Genomic DNA, 16,357 nt, shown 5'->3' with positions numbered 1-16,357 from the left:
CACCTTCACAAGTTATTCATGGAACTGCAGCATCTGGTCTAGATCTTTGAAGCGGCTCTAGCAACCAAGACCTGTGCATGTGTCCTCACAGCAGGGGATACTTCAAAACAAGACTGCCATCCTATGTACATTGCCTGGGAGTAAGCACCACCAAATGTAGCAGGCCTTATTTAAACTTAAACATGCACAGGATAAGCTTGTACTATAATTCTTGGATGCTGACTAGCCTGACACTTCAAGAATGCTCACACAATGCTTTTGATTTAAATTAGAGAGAAATGAAGACTTGAAGAAGACGTGATTTTTCAACAGACTGAGGAGCTGAAATGGTTGACGGGAAGGGTTTGTGGACCCATGTCTTTTTGATGCCTCGAAGGCACGTCAGTGTCAGTAACACCTTCATGACTGCATTCATGTCCTATTCAGTGGCTTGTGCAGGCTCGGATTGAAACCTTTTGCATGTGTGCAGCTGTAAGGGGGCAAGCCCCCAAGTGGGGAAAACTCCCTCCTTTATTATAGTTATGATTAAGTTATGAGAATTACAACGTTTGAGTTTATGTTCAGTTGCACAGTTGTATCTTTGTCTTTGTTTCTTTTTCTTTCCCATGCTATGTCTATTTTCAGACAGATGATATGAATATTAATAGATACAGTCAAACGCAGGTAATGGCAGGCAATTTAGCTGAGAGTGAATCCTGTACTCCTGTTCAGACATTTATGCTGGTCCTTTCCCTTCAGCTTCATCCTTGCCAGCTTGAGCAGCAAAGTTTGAATAGAAGGTCTACTCACATTAGCTTGAACACAAGTAAAACCCCCTGCAAAATCAGGGATCTTGATAAAGCAGGTTTCCAGCTTGCACAGAGAGTTCTGCTTAGGTTCAAGTAAATGCAATCAGAACTCCTATTCAGACCTTGCTGCTCAACATGGTGGGGCCAGAACTGTGCAGATGAGGTACATATGCACCGAAATGCAGGATTTGGGGCTAGCATGTGCAGCCCAAACTCTGACACATGCCTAGCCATTACCTGTTTAGGCTGAATGACTACAGAAGTCCAGCAAGCTTATCCAGTTTGAAAAGCTCTTGTTTCAGACATCTACCACAAATGTCAGAAAAGCTTGCAAGACTGTTTGAAGACTTCAGGCATTTACAACAGAAGGAATATTTGAAATTTTCCTTTTTGCTGTTATTATTTACAATAGTACTTATTGTTGACCTTTTCCCTTACCCTTTGTGGCAGCAGCAGATTTCTGTTTTTCCTTTTCAAGCTCTGTGAAGAAAAAGTTAAAAGCTTGCTTTAGAAATCTGGACCCTGAGCATTATATGCACAAGAGGTATGAAAGTTATCTAGCTTGCACTCTGGCGCATCCCATCACAAGTTACTTTTCTCCAGGGACACGTTCATGTTGTGAGCTTGGTTCACTGCGGGGTTCGCTAAGTCGCTGCAAGATCAGGGAGGGGGACTGGCACTGCTGGGCCACTGGCAAGGTCCTTTGGCCTGCAGGACCCGTTGCAATCTCTGAAGCCTCCTGGCCTTGCCCTCCCCTGCTGCCACTTCTCTGCCCACTCCATCTGTGAGGAGTGAAAGGAGCAAGGAGAAGGTACAGTAGCCTGTGCCTACCTTGTCCTCTCCTGCTTGGACCCTAAGGAAGATGCAAGAGGACCCTAAGGAAGTATTGGACCCTAAGGAAGATGCAAGAGGCAACAGCAGTGAGAAGAGATGGGGGTCCTAGAGCAATTTATCCAAGGGCCTCCACAAAACTAGGAATGGTTCTCATTCTTTCTTTCAGAGAGCACCTGAATAAAGCCAAATGGACATGTCTTTCAGTTTTATATGGAAGCAATTATAAATGTGTTCTTAGACCTTAGCCAAAATGTCCTGGAAAGTGCATTACAGGATAGACAGCCAATGGGGATTACACTGGATGCCTTGAGTTCAAATGCCTATTGCTCTACAGCTGTGGATCCAGGTCTGAATCATCTAGAAGCAGTGAGCAGAAGCTGAATTCTGTGTGTTCACCAATAATTTCAATTACATATCAAAAACAAGCAACAAAAACTACCCATGGCATTAGAAGCTATGACCAAGACTGGCCCAGCAGGCTGCCTTGTACCAGTGCTAACAAGGGCACTGCATCCGGGTCAGAATAATGTTCTTATATTGCACAATTAAGAAGCTGATATGGACTTGCTTATGTATGAGCCCATTAATTTCAATGGGCTGGATGGAACTAGTGCTGTCCATCAATGCTGGAGGCAATGGTGGAAGCCTGGAAGTGCAAGCACTGGAGGAGAGGGGAGGAGATTTCCTCCGCAGCCCTTCGCCCACTTCCTGCACTCTTCAGAGGGGCTGCAGGAGAAGGAAAAACACATAAAAACGATCCCTTCTCTCCTCTTCCATCAGGAGCGCAAAGGAGCTCTAGATTCGAACAGATGTCGCCAGTGCATCTCACTCTGTATGGGATGAGCATAGATGTCACAAATAGTACCAATGAATGTTATGGTAAACGAGCATTAAAATTATTTATGCAATAATCTTCCTCCATGGAACATTTCAGAGGTCTTATGCAGTAATACTATGTATTCATCTGATCTCAGTGAATTTTACTTCAAAGGAAGCCTGCTTTGGGTTCAGGATGTTACTGACTTTACTTTTGTCATCCAGAGTTACAACATTTAAGTGGAGCTTCTAATTATTTCTGGAAATGGAGATATTTCAAATCACAGAATGCTTAACACATTGATTCAGAACTTTGGTTCTAATCACCCAAGGGAAACCTGCAAAGCTGTTTCCAAGAAGAGCTTTACAGCAGTATTTCAGTCGAAGTCAAACTGATTACTTGATCTGAAGAGATCAAACAATTTTGAAGTCTGGCTCATTATGGATGTTGCCTTACATTCCATCTGATCTGATAAACCAGAAACATTTCAGAGGCAAATGTTGTCTTAAGGGGTAATTTAATGTTTGTCATAGTGCTATCCATATGCCAGACAAATGCAACTGATAAGCTAGAAATGTGTGATTATGGCTAGCGCAAAAGCAGTTCATTTCAGGTCTGTTAATGCTGATTTTTATTAAGTTCCTTGTTTGTATTCTTTGTCTTTGCATGAAGGCTTTAGAACATACAGCCAAAAATCCCAGCTGAAACCTGGTATCATCAGTTAAATTAAACTACTAGGATTAGGATGATTTAGGCAAGAGACTACACACATTCACTTGGAAGCAATTTCTATTAAAAACATAAATCTGTTTAGAACAGGAAGTACTGGCCCTTGGACTGTAATTGGGGCTGTATTTCATAAACCTAAACTACAATTTACAACGCACATTTTCTGGCTGCAGTCCCTGTGACTTCCTATTGAAAGATAGCTAGATCCCTTATAAAATATAAAACATAATTCCCCTTACACATTACCGTTATCCTTAAAAAATGTATTTGAATCTGAAGTGTATACTCAGTGAAGATCAGAGAACAGAGGCAGCTTTTTTGGAAGATGTTTTTCTCTCTCTCTCTCTCCCCCTCTGTGTGTGTGTCTGTGATCATACATAATCATAAGAATGCCAGGGCTCTGATTGCTGGTTTTTAAACACAATTATCTTTCCACAACAGTGAAATATCAACAATATTTGCAGAAATGCCAAGCATATTTATGAGAAGGGGGAAATATGAAATCCCTCAAAAGATTGCTGTGTTCATTGTCTACTGAATGCTGACTGATTGTTGTTGGGGTCAAAGGAAGCCCAAGATTTTCAAGATTTAGTCTTGAAAATATGCCTGACAGCTTTGGGCAGTATAGAAATTAAATTAATAATAATGACAGAAAACTGGGTGTGTTGTATATGTTTTTGTAGAGAGCTAAGAATCTTTATGTATGTTGCAAGTTATGCCATATTTCTCCCCCGCCCTGTCTTTTTTTAAAAAAACTTCCAGTTTCTTGTGCCAATGATTTTCCTTGAGCCATTGGGCATTTTCATAAAATTATGTTATTCTGTGGTTTTACTCATAGTGCACATACTGATTTTGTGCTCTCCTAAAAGGTGGGATGCATGAACAAATATTATACAAACAGAAATTATTCATTGAACGATATACAAAATTTCTAGAAAACAGCATCATAGAACTTACTTGATTCTTTAGGCTTCAGTTTATCTGCAAAAGAAGAAAAGATATCAGCTAATCTAATGTTATGAGAACTAGAGACAAGCGAACACCATATGAAGAGATTTTGTTGAAATCAAGTGGTGATGATCATGTGTGTGTGAAAGCATTGTAAAATAACATTTTTGTCTCATCCTGGTTCCTTCCTTACTTACTGACACCAGCAAAATTTCATTAATTAGTAAGCTGTTTTAAGATGTTTTACACTGTTCAACTTTTTTTACATGTTATTTTATTTTTATCATATGTTTTTATGAATGGTGCAAACCACCCAGAGAACTTCTGTTGTTTGGCAGTATAGAAACATTATAAATAATAATAATAATTTTGCATAGTTTATTTTGGGACTGTTTGCTGAATGTGGTTGACATGATGTTGCTGTGTGAACTCATATTGCTGCTTCAGCATATATAGACTGGTGAATCTTCCACTTAACAATCATATAGGTTGCTCTATTTAACAAGGACAAGCAAGTGAGCTTGGTTGTTTGCGGATGGAATAGCTGTTTTAGCAATTAAGGGTGCAATCTCATGCATGTTTAGATAGAAATACAGATCATGCTGACTTGGAAATGTGTGCAGTTGTAGAACTCATTTCATTCTAAACATACATAGTTTGCATGTAATTTTCACAGCTGGTGACTGTCTCCTCTCTGCATTAGAATCTGATAGTTTCACAAATGTTTTGATAATTCATTCCCTATTTCATTATCATCTTCAATTATTCTAGCACAAGGTCAAAGCTTTTTTTTGGTTGAGTCAAAATGCATACATAATGGAACTACTGGTGTTGAAATCGTAACTTTATTTAATCCCCCTTCCAATTTTCATGTTTCTTTTGCATTTAGTTCATATTGCTGGGCGTATGCTATTGTCATATTTTTATGACATTTACTTTTTTGCTTACAGAGTTTTTCTCTTATAGTAAAGAATGAGCACCATAATCTGAAACTTCTTTTAAGGGTGCAATCCTATACCCACTTACTGTGCCCATTGAATTCAGACATGAACTGGGTATATTTTGAGGGATTTTGCAATATAAATAATTATAAATGCTATGCAGATCCAACATAGCATATGTCTGGATTAGACTTTTGTTGCAGCGTTCCCCTGCCTCATCCTCATTCACAAAATTTTATGGGTGGGGGTTCAGACATGGTCATCCTCTGCTTGTGACCCTCCTTTGTTTCCCCACTACTTTGCTTACCACTGAAAATCCATGGGGTGGGGAGAAAGATAGCATGTCCTCTGAATGGTTGCATTCTGAACTACCATTTGGAGCATCCGTATGATACATTTCTTTCTAAAAGCTTTTAGCATTCAAAATATTCCTGGCGTAAATCAGAACAGCTAAAATAATTCAGGCTGCAAATGGTGATGATTTAGCAGGCCAACTGAAGATTATGGAACTAATTCCTTTCTGCCTCTACACACAGTTGCATACCATTTTATTCACAGAGATATCTGACAGATAGAAAAGGCTACTTACAGAGATAGTGGAAGATAAAAAAAAAATCAAGGCTGTCCACTTATTATTATTTTTTGTAATGCCTCATGGGTATTTTAATTGCTACAGCACTCTTCTTAGATAACATCTTCACTGAGTTTCTTTTTACCTTCCTCTGATGCCTTCAGTGGCCTATCTTCTTTCTTTTCATGTGTTGCTGCAAAACACAGATAATTTTGATGTCACACTTAGTCACTTGCATGGGTCACGCAAACCAATAAGCACAGAAGTATTTGGCTTATTGGAAGTCATATCGCACTACTGATCTGATCTATTTTCAAAACAGAACTTAAACATTGTCTAGTGAAATATTTTTTGTCTTCTAAGAAAATTGCAGGTAGATTGAATTCTTGTATGATTGGAGGAAGAAGCATGCAAAAAGCAATCTCCCAACATTATAATTATGCATTCTGGTATAAACCCAGAGATATGGCAAACAAATTATGAATGCTTTCACTTGGAAGTATGTACCTTGATGTTAGTGGAACATGGCCCAGGATGTGGACTTCTACATATGCTTAAGTTGCTTTACACATGGCACACCTGCAAACCTTTGCTTACAGCCTGTGCTTGTGATATTGGAGCCCTTCATTACTGCCCTCACATGGATCTACTGGAGAGTGTTCTACAGACAGAGTCTATCCCATGCAGTTCTGCTAAATTAAATTCTAGAGATCAGTGTAGGAACCAGGACATGTCAGATTCCTTCAAAATGCCAATATAATTTCTATGCTTCCAAATACGTTGTGGCGAGAATTACTGAGAGCTTGATTGCATCATATGAGGTGCCAAAAGATGGTTGGGATGGAAACCAGCAAATCTTCCCACCCATCCAAGGCTCATGTGCTCATTCTTTTCTGCTCCAGCAGGGCTGCAAGGAAGAGACCATAAGCTTCTGGTCCCATTTTAAATTATTCATGGTTGATCTGGTGCTTGAGCCTTAGTCTATAGTTGCTTCACCAGAGTTAGTAAAATCAAGCCATTTTTTAAACCATGGTTTGAAGCTGGATTATTTCCACTAAGTCATTATTAAGAATAGCCATAGATTTTGACTACAATTGGATCATATGGCAAGCTCTAGTTTAAGGAAAGCAGAACCAAAAGCTTCCATACTGGGGGAAGGCTAGGCTCATTCATGCAATGCAAAACCATGATTTAGCATTATAACCAAATCAGCCCAAGGAATGTAAGGTGCTACAAGTACTTAAGAGAAGTTCTATATAGCTGAGGAAGATTATATGATTAATCATGATACAAGAGTTCAGGTTTTGAAATTATCTCAGTAAATCTTCTGCACTTTTCTAAGGTATTATTCCTGCAATCCTATTCACATTATGCCAGAAGCAAACAGTGAAAACGGAAAGGAAGCCTGAGTGAAGGAACAAGTTGGCTTAAATAGACTCTTATTTTCAGTTTAGCAGGTTCTATTTTTAGCAATTTAACAGGTTCTATTTTGCATGTTCAGCTTCTGAAAAATGAGAATATAGGTGAAATGTAGAATAGACTGAACAAATTATAATTGGATTGTACTATAGTTGCACTATAAGTATGGTTGAAATAGTACCGGAAAACATGTGTGTAAAATGCTTTTTTCTACAAAAATCTTAATGATTCTGCATTTATATAGAACTGTGGAATGCACATTATCATGAGGACAGAAAGATGACTTGAATGTAACTTTATCAAATGTTAATATTAAAATATTTCCTGAAGACCATTTTTGTCTAACTTATCCACAGGTTCCAGAAGAAATAGAATCCTTTCAAATATCACATGTCTTTACAAATATAACATGTAAATTAAATTTCAAGAACATGAAAATAGACATTAATAATAAGAATAACCAAACCAATATTTCATTATGCACAATAAACAACTAAATATAATGCTTCCCATAAACTGCTTGCATGTAACTCACACAAGGTATTCAGCAATTCAAGCTTGATCCTGAAGTATTAAGGGAGGGAAGTGAAGTGCAGGGTGGAATTATTGGTGAATTGTGATTCGAAAAGAAAATGGCAAGTGTGGCTCATTGTAAAATCCTTCAAAGGACATTTCTAAATCATGCTTCAGGATGTGATGTGTGAAATTATTCTTTGTACTTTCAAAAATTTCTCCTATTTATTTAGCAGCTGAGCCATGTCAATTCATGCAGCCCCCTCCCTGTGTACATTGGAGAGAAGAAATACCACCTGGAAATCTCCATGAATGCTGCAAAATTTGTGAGCTATATAAAAAATCCATGCCTGATATTGAAGGACTGAAACAGGGTGCTTCATTTCACCTTCTGAAAAATCAGTTCCTTATAAAGGAGCATTATGATCAATCAACTTTACAAAAAAGGGGCAATAGGCACAAAGGAATGCACAGCTCATACCATAATCCTAAGCGTAATGGCATGAAAGGAGCTCCTAGTGATTCCATGTGAGATGTTCTTCCAAGCACATCTGCTTAAGATCAGTATTCTGTCCATAGTCTGCCTATGCTTGTGTGTGTGTGTGAATCTGTCACAAGTGTGAAGGGATACATTCATTCAAAGAAGGGATCCAACCTACGTATGGAAGAGAAGGACATCTAGATCCCTTTGTGCTGAACTATGCCAGGATCTGAAGCCATGACACATCTCCCTCTGGTGACATGGTTATGAAAGGCAGCATGGCTCATCCTGCAAATACCTGCGGGGCCAGGATCAGACCTGTCGGTACCTGCAAGGGCTGTAGCCTGTGTGGCCAAGCAGCTTAGCTGGCAGCTCTGGAAGCCTCTTTCAAAGTCTCTGACTCTAACCTTGCAGCACTTAGCTTGTCCACAGCAGTGTGGGCTTCACTGGAGGCTGCGAACTGCTCCGGCTTGCCTTTGGTTTCACCTTGGCTTGTCGGCTGCCTGTGCTTTGGATTCTCCAACCTTGCCTTATGCTTTTATCTTGATAGTATCCGACCTTAGCTGGCCTCTAGACATTGCCTGCCCCTCTTCTGCTGTGCCTGTTCCTGACTCTGCCTTCACTTCTGGACCCGCTGTACCTTGTCAATGGTTCTCCCTTTGCCTTTGGAACTGCCTTGCCCTGCTGGATCATGGTTCTGTTCACGGTTCTGCCTTTGCCTCTGACCTGCAGGCCTAGCCAGGTATCTGCTCTTCCCTTGTTCCTGACTTGGTCTTTGCTTCAGGTCCTACAGCATCTCCCTGAGTCTCCACCACCCTGGTCCTAGTGCTCCAGCTGTGGATACTGCTGCCTGTGTCCCAGACTTGACAAAATGAATGGCAGCACAGCTCAGTGAATGCAGAGTATCCTTACTCTCTGCAATATACTGGCATGTTATTTTACTGTGGCATTTTTTTACTGATTGAACTGGATGCAGCCATTTCACTCTCCCCACATGGAAAGGAAAAGTTCCCTATTAGCAAGAAGTCCTAGGCTAAAAAATATTAACTAACCCTCTGGGGAGAGGCTAGGAAAGAAACGTGGTAGCAGACTGTGAGCAGTGGATTAAGTCACTCCTATAATTTTGGAGGTGGGTAGGCGGTTAAGAATCTGTAGCACATTTATATATTTCTATACAGTTATCTTGTTTTCATTTGTATATAGATACAGTTACCTGTTGGGTGTATGTGTTTGACTGTAAAACAAAATATCCAGGCATCAAGTCCTCATGCTCATCCACCCATGAGGAGCAGAGCACAGCTGAACTCAGCTGCCCTGTTTTTGCCATCCCTGCTGAGAACCGGTGTGACTAGGAGTGCATGACAGGGACTCGAATGATCTGGGTTCTAGTCCCCACTCAGCCATGGAGCTCAAGGGTGACCTTGGGCCAGCACAGACTCCCAGCCAAAGCTACCTGGTTGTGGGGATAATATTGGGAACAGGAGGAGGAGAATGATGTAAGCCACCTCGAGTTCCTTGGAAGGAAAAAAAGGCTGGATAAACATCTAATAAATAAATAGAAGTATTCCTGTTGCTCAGCTTCCTTCCAGGTGGATTGCGGGGGTTCTGAAGCAAGTATGTGTGTAGCCTCCCCACATAATTTACAGCCATGGTTGTGCGAGTTGCAGATCATACCCTGGCATATAAACCATAAGGAGTAGAAGTGGACAGGATTTGATGCTGGCAGCACAACTGCCCTTGCTGGCCTGCTCTTCTAACATGTGCGTCACCACAGGAGGATGCACTGGCTCTTTGATGATCTAGGGGAGGGCTCGTGGGCACACATGGCACAGTCCTCTGGGGAACCTCCGTGGACTGCGCTGGGACCCCAGGAGAGCAGTGTCCGGTCTGCAGGCCAGGAGATCTGCTGGCAGCCACTTGTTGGATTGTGGTTTCCATGAGGAACTACATCTCCCACTCCCATAACTAATAAGGGACACGGCTGTTTCCCCAGCCCATGCCCCATGCTCGTTGGCTATGGGCCTTTCCATGCTGTGTATATAAGTCCATTTCTCCTCAGAATGGAGACAGTGTTACTGACCTTTTGGCTTACGAGCTTCTGTGGTCTCTGTGAAATAAAACAAGAAAGCACTTCAAACATGTGGAAATCTAGAACACACTGGATATGCATTATTGATGCAGGGTGCTTCTTAAACACGGGGGTCTGTGAGGCTGGTGGCAGCAATAGAAAAGCACAATTAAGGTTAAACATATAAGAAGAATGATGGATCAGACCAAGGTCTATCTAGTCCAGCCTTCTCACAGCTTGACCAGCTGGCTGCCCTGTGAAGCCCACAAACAGGATTGGAGTCCTGACTCCCCCACCCATCTGTTCAGAATCTGCCATCAGTTCGCTTCATGGGATGACCTTGGATTCTAATATTCTAATATTATTCCTATCCACTTTTTCCATGCCATGGATAACTCTGAACATCTCTAGCATATCTCTCCTCATTTGCAGTTTCTCTCACTAAACAGTTCCAGATGAGGTACCTTTTCTTCTCAACCCCTTGATCATCCCAATCCTTCCATTTCTCCCAGATCTGCAATATCGTTTTCTAGGTGACCAGAACTCCATGCAGTATCCCAAAAGTGGCTGCACCAGAGACTTGTAGAAGAGCAAAGAGTATGATATCATCAATTTTATTTCTGATTTCTTTCCTAATCATCCCTATTCTGCAATTTGCCCTTTTCACAGGAACTGTACACAGGGTTGACGTTTTCATTGGACTGTCCACCAGAATCTCAGATCTCTTGGTCAGCAGTCGCTAGCTCAGATCCCATCTGCGTATAGGCAAAGTTGGTAGTGGGAGGGGAGGTAGGGCTGTCCCATTGTGCATTGCTTTGCACTTGCTTTCAGGGAAGCAGCAAGAGTTCAGTGGCAGAGCACTTATTTTGTCTGCAGATGCCTGTTGACCTCCCCAGCTTTGAAGAGCAAGAACTTGTTGAGGTCTTAGAGAACCACTGCAAGGTGGGGTAGACAGGGCTGGGTTAGCTGGACCAATTCCCTGGATTAATATAAGGCAGTTCCACGTGAGATGTGATATCATGAGATGTTGAAAAGTTCCACACACATTTTGACATTTTAATTTCTGACCTTTCAGTTTATGAGTTTCTTGTGTCACTGCAAAATGAAGGAAAACAAGAGAGAGAGGTTATGGGAATGCCATTTGTTTAAATGGCATTTATACAGCTGCCCCAAAGCAAAGCTCCTTTTTGCCCAAAAGAATTAGGAAAAATGCTTCCAGCAAAGGATTAATCAGTGAATCATCCCATTTCAAATGGCTTATTCTGAGCAAGAGAGATCAACATGCTCAAAACTGATAGCTATATTGGAAATTATACACTACCTGATTTGCATATATTAGCTGTATATAATTAACATTCTTTGAAAAAATCAGCGAGCCAAATGTACAACAGTTGAGAAATCTATTGTGATGAATACCAGATTACCCTATTTGTTTGTTTATAGAATTTACATACTGCTTTTTAACATGATGTTTACAAAGCAGCTGCCCACGGCATAGTGGGAAGAATTATCCCTTGCTATGTTCTCCATTTAATTCACAGATTATTCCCTTGTTTTATAGTATACTCTTTCTATAGCACTGAGTTAATTTATTCGTAGAGCTAAAATTAGAAAGTGCAATTTTCTGTAATAGTTTTACCGATGTCTTACCAGTTGCTTTTATAGGCATGTCCTTCTTTGGTAGTTTGGCTGAAATGCAGACATAAAAAGACAGTTGGTTATTTGTCATATTGAACAGCTATTCTAGTATATGACTATTTCTGGATGAAGCAAAGCTTAGCAAAAGTGAGCATATTTACCAGTTTCCACTAGCTTTTCTTTCCTATGTGGTTCTACAAAGTAAGAAACAGACCAAGCAAGTTATTTATCTGGTTTGAGAATCCTAGTAAATATGAGAGCATATAAATACATAATACAGAATAAGGTGGCAGAGAGAGGCTGTAGGAATCTCAGCTATCCCAACAGAATTGCTTGGCTGCAACTGTTACTGCACATTAGTTTGCACATTCTTCTTCATCACATAGCCTTTAATTAATTGACTATGTTAGCAGCTCTGCTTGAATGACAGTCATAGGAACTAACTGAGATGAGCACAGCTCACCTCAGGCAGGCCCTTGTTGCCGAGGCGCACTCTACTGCATCCCAGGTCAAGCCACTCAGCCAAGGGAAGGGCTCCAGGAAAGCCTGGAAGTTCCCTATGGGCCATTCCTCCTTCAGCAGATGATGCTTGCAGGCCCCTCACGGGCTGAAAATGAGATGCAGTGTCTCATCCCCTGTCAAGGCAGTATGTTGGTAGGCCCTGTGATTCGCTAGTGGGGAGACACACAAAGAGACATTGTCCACTAGGCTCTCAGTCAAACAGTGCCAAGGAGGCAAGTGAAATGAAGCTTAACTCAAAGGGTCCCTATTGGGGTGTTGTTGTTGCTGTCTGAAAAGAGGGAGGGGTAGCTGGAAGGACTCTGGACTCCTTTCTGCTGCTAGCAGCAAGCAGAGAGGCAGTGGCAGTGAGGAGACGGAGCACAGGGCCATCCGCCTTTGGGGGATTGCTCAGGAGGCAAGCACAGAGTTGTCTGGCTCCCACTGGGGAAGGCCGTGGCTTGCATAAGGTTTCCTGTTAAGTCAAGGCAGAGGTCTGCTTTGGATCAAGAAGTTCCCAGCTCCCAGCTCAGCCTTAGCCATTATTTTCAATGGTTCTGAGCCATCCCCATATTGACATGCATAAATGGCACATCATGAAATCAGTCATTTCAGAGCAATCTTAAAATATGTTTTGGAACAGGCCTGTTCCCCAGTTGTCCAAAAAATAAGTTTTGTTTTAAGACGTTCAAGTAAAAATCTGACATATATTAGTTTTAGTAAATCCTTTCACACTGTTTGCTGAAATATGCTTCACATTTCTTCCCACAGCTTGCTTGCTCCCTCTACCTGATTATAGAGAAATCTCATTGTTCAAGAATTGTTTTCAGGATACTCAGTATTACTGTTGGGGAAACTTGAATCATGACATTGCAATAACTGATTATTATTGTAGCTGCTCCTCTTTAAACATACGCATGCTCCTAATGAACAACAGTGTAAGAGATTTAAAGGAAGTCTGAAGCAGAAAGTCCTCCCCCCCACCACCCAGAGGCACGCCCATAATAAACATAAATTTTGGGAAGGCAGAAATGCTATGGAATGCGCACAAAACTTTTGGCAACACAATCCAGATGGATCTGTACAGATCCATTGAATAGGTCTGCATGGGGTATTTCCACAGTACTGAAACAAGAACCTTTTTGCCTGTGCCTTGCTTTCTAGGGAAAAGCAGAGTTGGGAGAGGCACAGTGGCAGTATAAGGCCTCAGCTACCATCCTGAACACGCATAGTGGTGTTCACAGCCATCAGGAACTAATGTAATTCCCACTGTTTATGGGCACTGTCAAAATGACTGCCTGGTTCAATATCTGTGGAATCTGGAGACTGTGAGGGTTTGTTTCTTTAATTCCTGCAAAGAAATTGTAATAAAATATTGTTAATATGGTTGCTACTTCAACTCCAACTCTCACAGACAACATTCTTATTCCCTCTTCATTTATGAATTTCTTTCATTTTCTAGAAAGCCATAAAACATAAGTTTTTAACTATTTGACAGGACATAATTAATTTTTTTCTTATTTTAAAATGATGATGTACTTTTAAGCCAAGTTTAAATTTGTTGTTACATGCTATCCAGTCATCTCTGACGTATGGTTGCCCTATGGATGGATGGATGGATGGATGTCCTCCATAACGTCCTGTCCTTGACAGCCTTGCTCAGCTCTTGCAAGCTTAAGACTGTGGCTTCCTTTATGGAATCTTCTGTCTCACATTTCTTCTGCCTTCAACTTTCTCTAGCCTCATTGTCTTCTCTAGTAAGTCTTGCTTTCTCATGATGTGCCAGAAGCATGGAAGTTTCATTTTTGCTTCTAAGGAAAGTTCTGCCTTGATTTTGACCAGGACCCACTTGTTCCTCTTTCTGTTGGGCCAGGGTCTTTGCATAGCTTTCCTCTGGCATGTTTTGAATGCAGCATTTTTTCTCTGTCAGCTTTCTTCACTGTCCAGCTTTCACACTCATACCTAGTGATCTCAAATACAATAGTGTGGATGAGCTTGGTCTCGGTCTCCAATGAAGCATTCTTACACTTGATGCTCTTTTCTCCTCCCTTCACTGCAGTCCTTCCTGGTCTCAGTCTTCTAATACCTTAGCAGCATTCTCCCTTTGAATTGATGAACAAGTCAAAATGCAAAATCCTTAAAACACAATTTCAATTTCTTCATTACTAACATTAAAGTTGTGTGAATCTTCTGTGGTCAAGATTTTTTTCCTCAGCTGCAGTCCTACTTTTGTACTCTTTTCATTCACTTTCATCAGGAGTCATTTCAATTCATTGCTGCTTTCTGCCAGTAATATGGTGTCATCTGCATATTTTAAATTATTGATGTATCTTCTGCCAATTTTCACTCCCTCTTCCTCTGATCCTAATCCAGCTTTTCTTATATGCTCTGTATATAGATTGAACAGATGGGGGTGGGGTGAAATACAGCCTTGCCTAATGCCTTTGCCAATAGGAAATCATTCTGTTTCTTTCTATTCTGTCCTAGCAGTGGCTTGTTGTCCGTGATACAGCTTGGCATCAAGACAATGGGGTGCTAAGGCACACCCATTTCTTTCAGGACCATCCATGCCTTCTTGTGATCCACACAATCAAAGCCTTACTGTAGTCTATAAAGCATAGACTGAAATTCTTTGGTGCCATTCAATATCCAGTTGTGATATGATCTTGGGTGCCTTTTCAGAAATCAGCTTCAATGTCAGACCTTTCTCACTTTATATAAGGTAAAATTATTTGTTGCGATACCTTGAAAATCACTGTGCTTGCATGGGAAATTATAGTAATGGACTCTTTCCTTTCTATCTGAGAAAGTAATGATTTTCTGAGTCTTGAAACTCTACTAAATTCACCCCAATGTTTCATTCTTTCACATTTCCACAGTCATTTAAATATTCATATATATTCATCCTAGCCAATTATATCTCTTACAGAAGACAGTCCCTTAAGGTACAATAATTTGTGCTTGATATTTATAGGCAAACTGTCAAAATCAAGATACCTTCACATACCTGCTGCATGTATAACTCTTGCTGGCATCTTAGTAGCTTTTCAACTACAGGTTTTTCTAGATTAAATGGTTTATCAAGCTAAGGAGTGTGCAAAGTGTAGCCCTCCAGATGTTGTCATATTCCAGCTCCCATCAACATTAGCCAGCATGGGAGCTGTATTCCAACAATAGCTAGGGGAAAACATGTTCCCCAGTACTGATCTAGATGCATTTCATTCCAGCTTTAGGCCTAATTTTAGGACAAAGACTTTGATTGCTATTTCAGGAACTGCACAGGAGGTGTGCATATCTATTGCTTCTACTAGACCTTTTAGCTTTCAATGCCTTTGACCTTGTTACCCTTCTGGACTTGCTCACAGGGACAGAACATGAAGACATGGTGCCCTGTAAGGTTCTACCTTGTCCCCTAAGCTATTTAACATCTACATGAAAGTATTGGGGAGATCACTGAGGATCTGTCATTCAGTGTCAATATATGGATGACCTGAAGCTCTGTCTCTCCTTTCCTCCTCTTTAATATTATTTTAGGGAGCATTTGGAGGTCCTGAATTGCCTAAAGATGGTAAAGACTGGCTGTGGAAAAGCAATTGAAATTAAATTCAGACAAGACAGAAGTGATCTTGGTCACTTGGCCAGTGCAGCAGTCCTGTGGATTGGGTGTCAACCTGTGCTGGAAGGGTTAGCATTCCCCCTGAAAATACAGGTGTGTGGTTTGTGGATTCTTCTAGAAATGGCACAGATCTCAGTGGTGGCCAAATGAAACTGATGCAGCAGTACGTTGGTTCCTGCGGTTTGACACATGCCTGTGTTGTGTTGCATCTGTATTATTACATAGTGCTCTACTTAGGTCTCCCTTTGAAGGGTATTTAGAAACTACCATTAGTCCAGAATGCACCACCATGATGAGAAACAAGTACAACATGTGATGTACAAGGAACATGAATGCCTTGCTGAAACAACTCACAATTTGATTCCGGGAGCAATTTGAAGTGCTGATGGTGACCTTGAATAGTTTGGGAGCAGAATATTTGAAGGACTGGCAAGGATTCAGCTTTTGTGTGTGTGGTTGTTTTCTGGGTTCCCAGCTTTGGAGAGTGAAAGAAATT

The 16,357-nt window shown here is 40.9% G+C and overlaps 1 protein-coding gene across 9 annotated transcripts in view; it reads right to left on the bottom strand.

The window, feature by feature from the left end:
- TRDN (triadin) overlaps positions 1 to 16,357 on the bottom strand; it is a 224,992-nt gene that overhangs the window by 44,371 nt on the left and 164,264 nt on the right. For all 9 annotated transcript variants that reach the window (XM_044425408.1, XM_044425434.1, XM_044425425.1 and 6 more), the window contains 7 exons: positions 11,909 to 11,941; positions 11,760 to 11,798; positions 11,178 to 11,204; positions 10,122 to 10,148; positions 5,774 to 5,821; positions 4,126 to 4,149; positions 1,227 to 1,268 (listed from right to left, as the gene is read on the bottom strand). In XM_044425408.1, the coding sequence (XP_044281343.1) occupies positions 1,227 to 1,268; positions 4,126 to 4,149; positions 5,774 to 5,821; positions 10,122 to 10,148; positions 11,178 to 11,204; positions 11,760 to 11,798; positions 11,909 to 11,941 (240 nt within the window). The remainder of the gene's footprint in view (positions 1 to 1,226; positions 1,269 to 4,125; positions 4,150 to 5,773; positions 5,822 to 10,121; positions 10,149 to 11,177; positions 11,205 to 11,759; positions 11,799 to 11,908; positions 11,942 to 16,357) is intronic.

This window comes from Varanus komodoensis, unplaced genomic scaffold (genome assembly GCF_004798865.1).
Source record: "Varanus komodoensis strain SLA01 unplaced genomic scaffold, ASM479886v1 scaffold1, whole genome shotgun sequence".
Classification (NCBI taxonomy): domain Eukaryota; kingdom Metazoa; phylum Chordata; class Lepidosauria; order Squamata; family Varanidae; genus Varanus; species Varanus komodoensis.
Note: the sequence above shows the minus strand (reverse complement) of the source record. Positions and strands in the feature narration are given on the sequence as shown.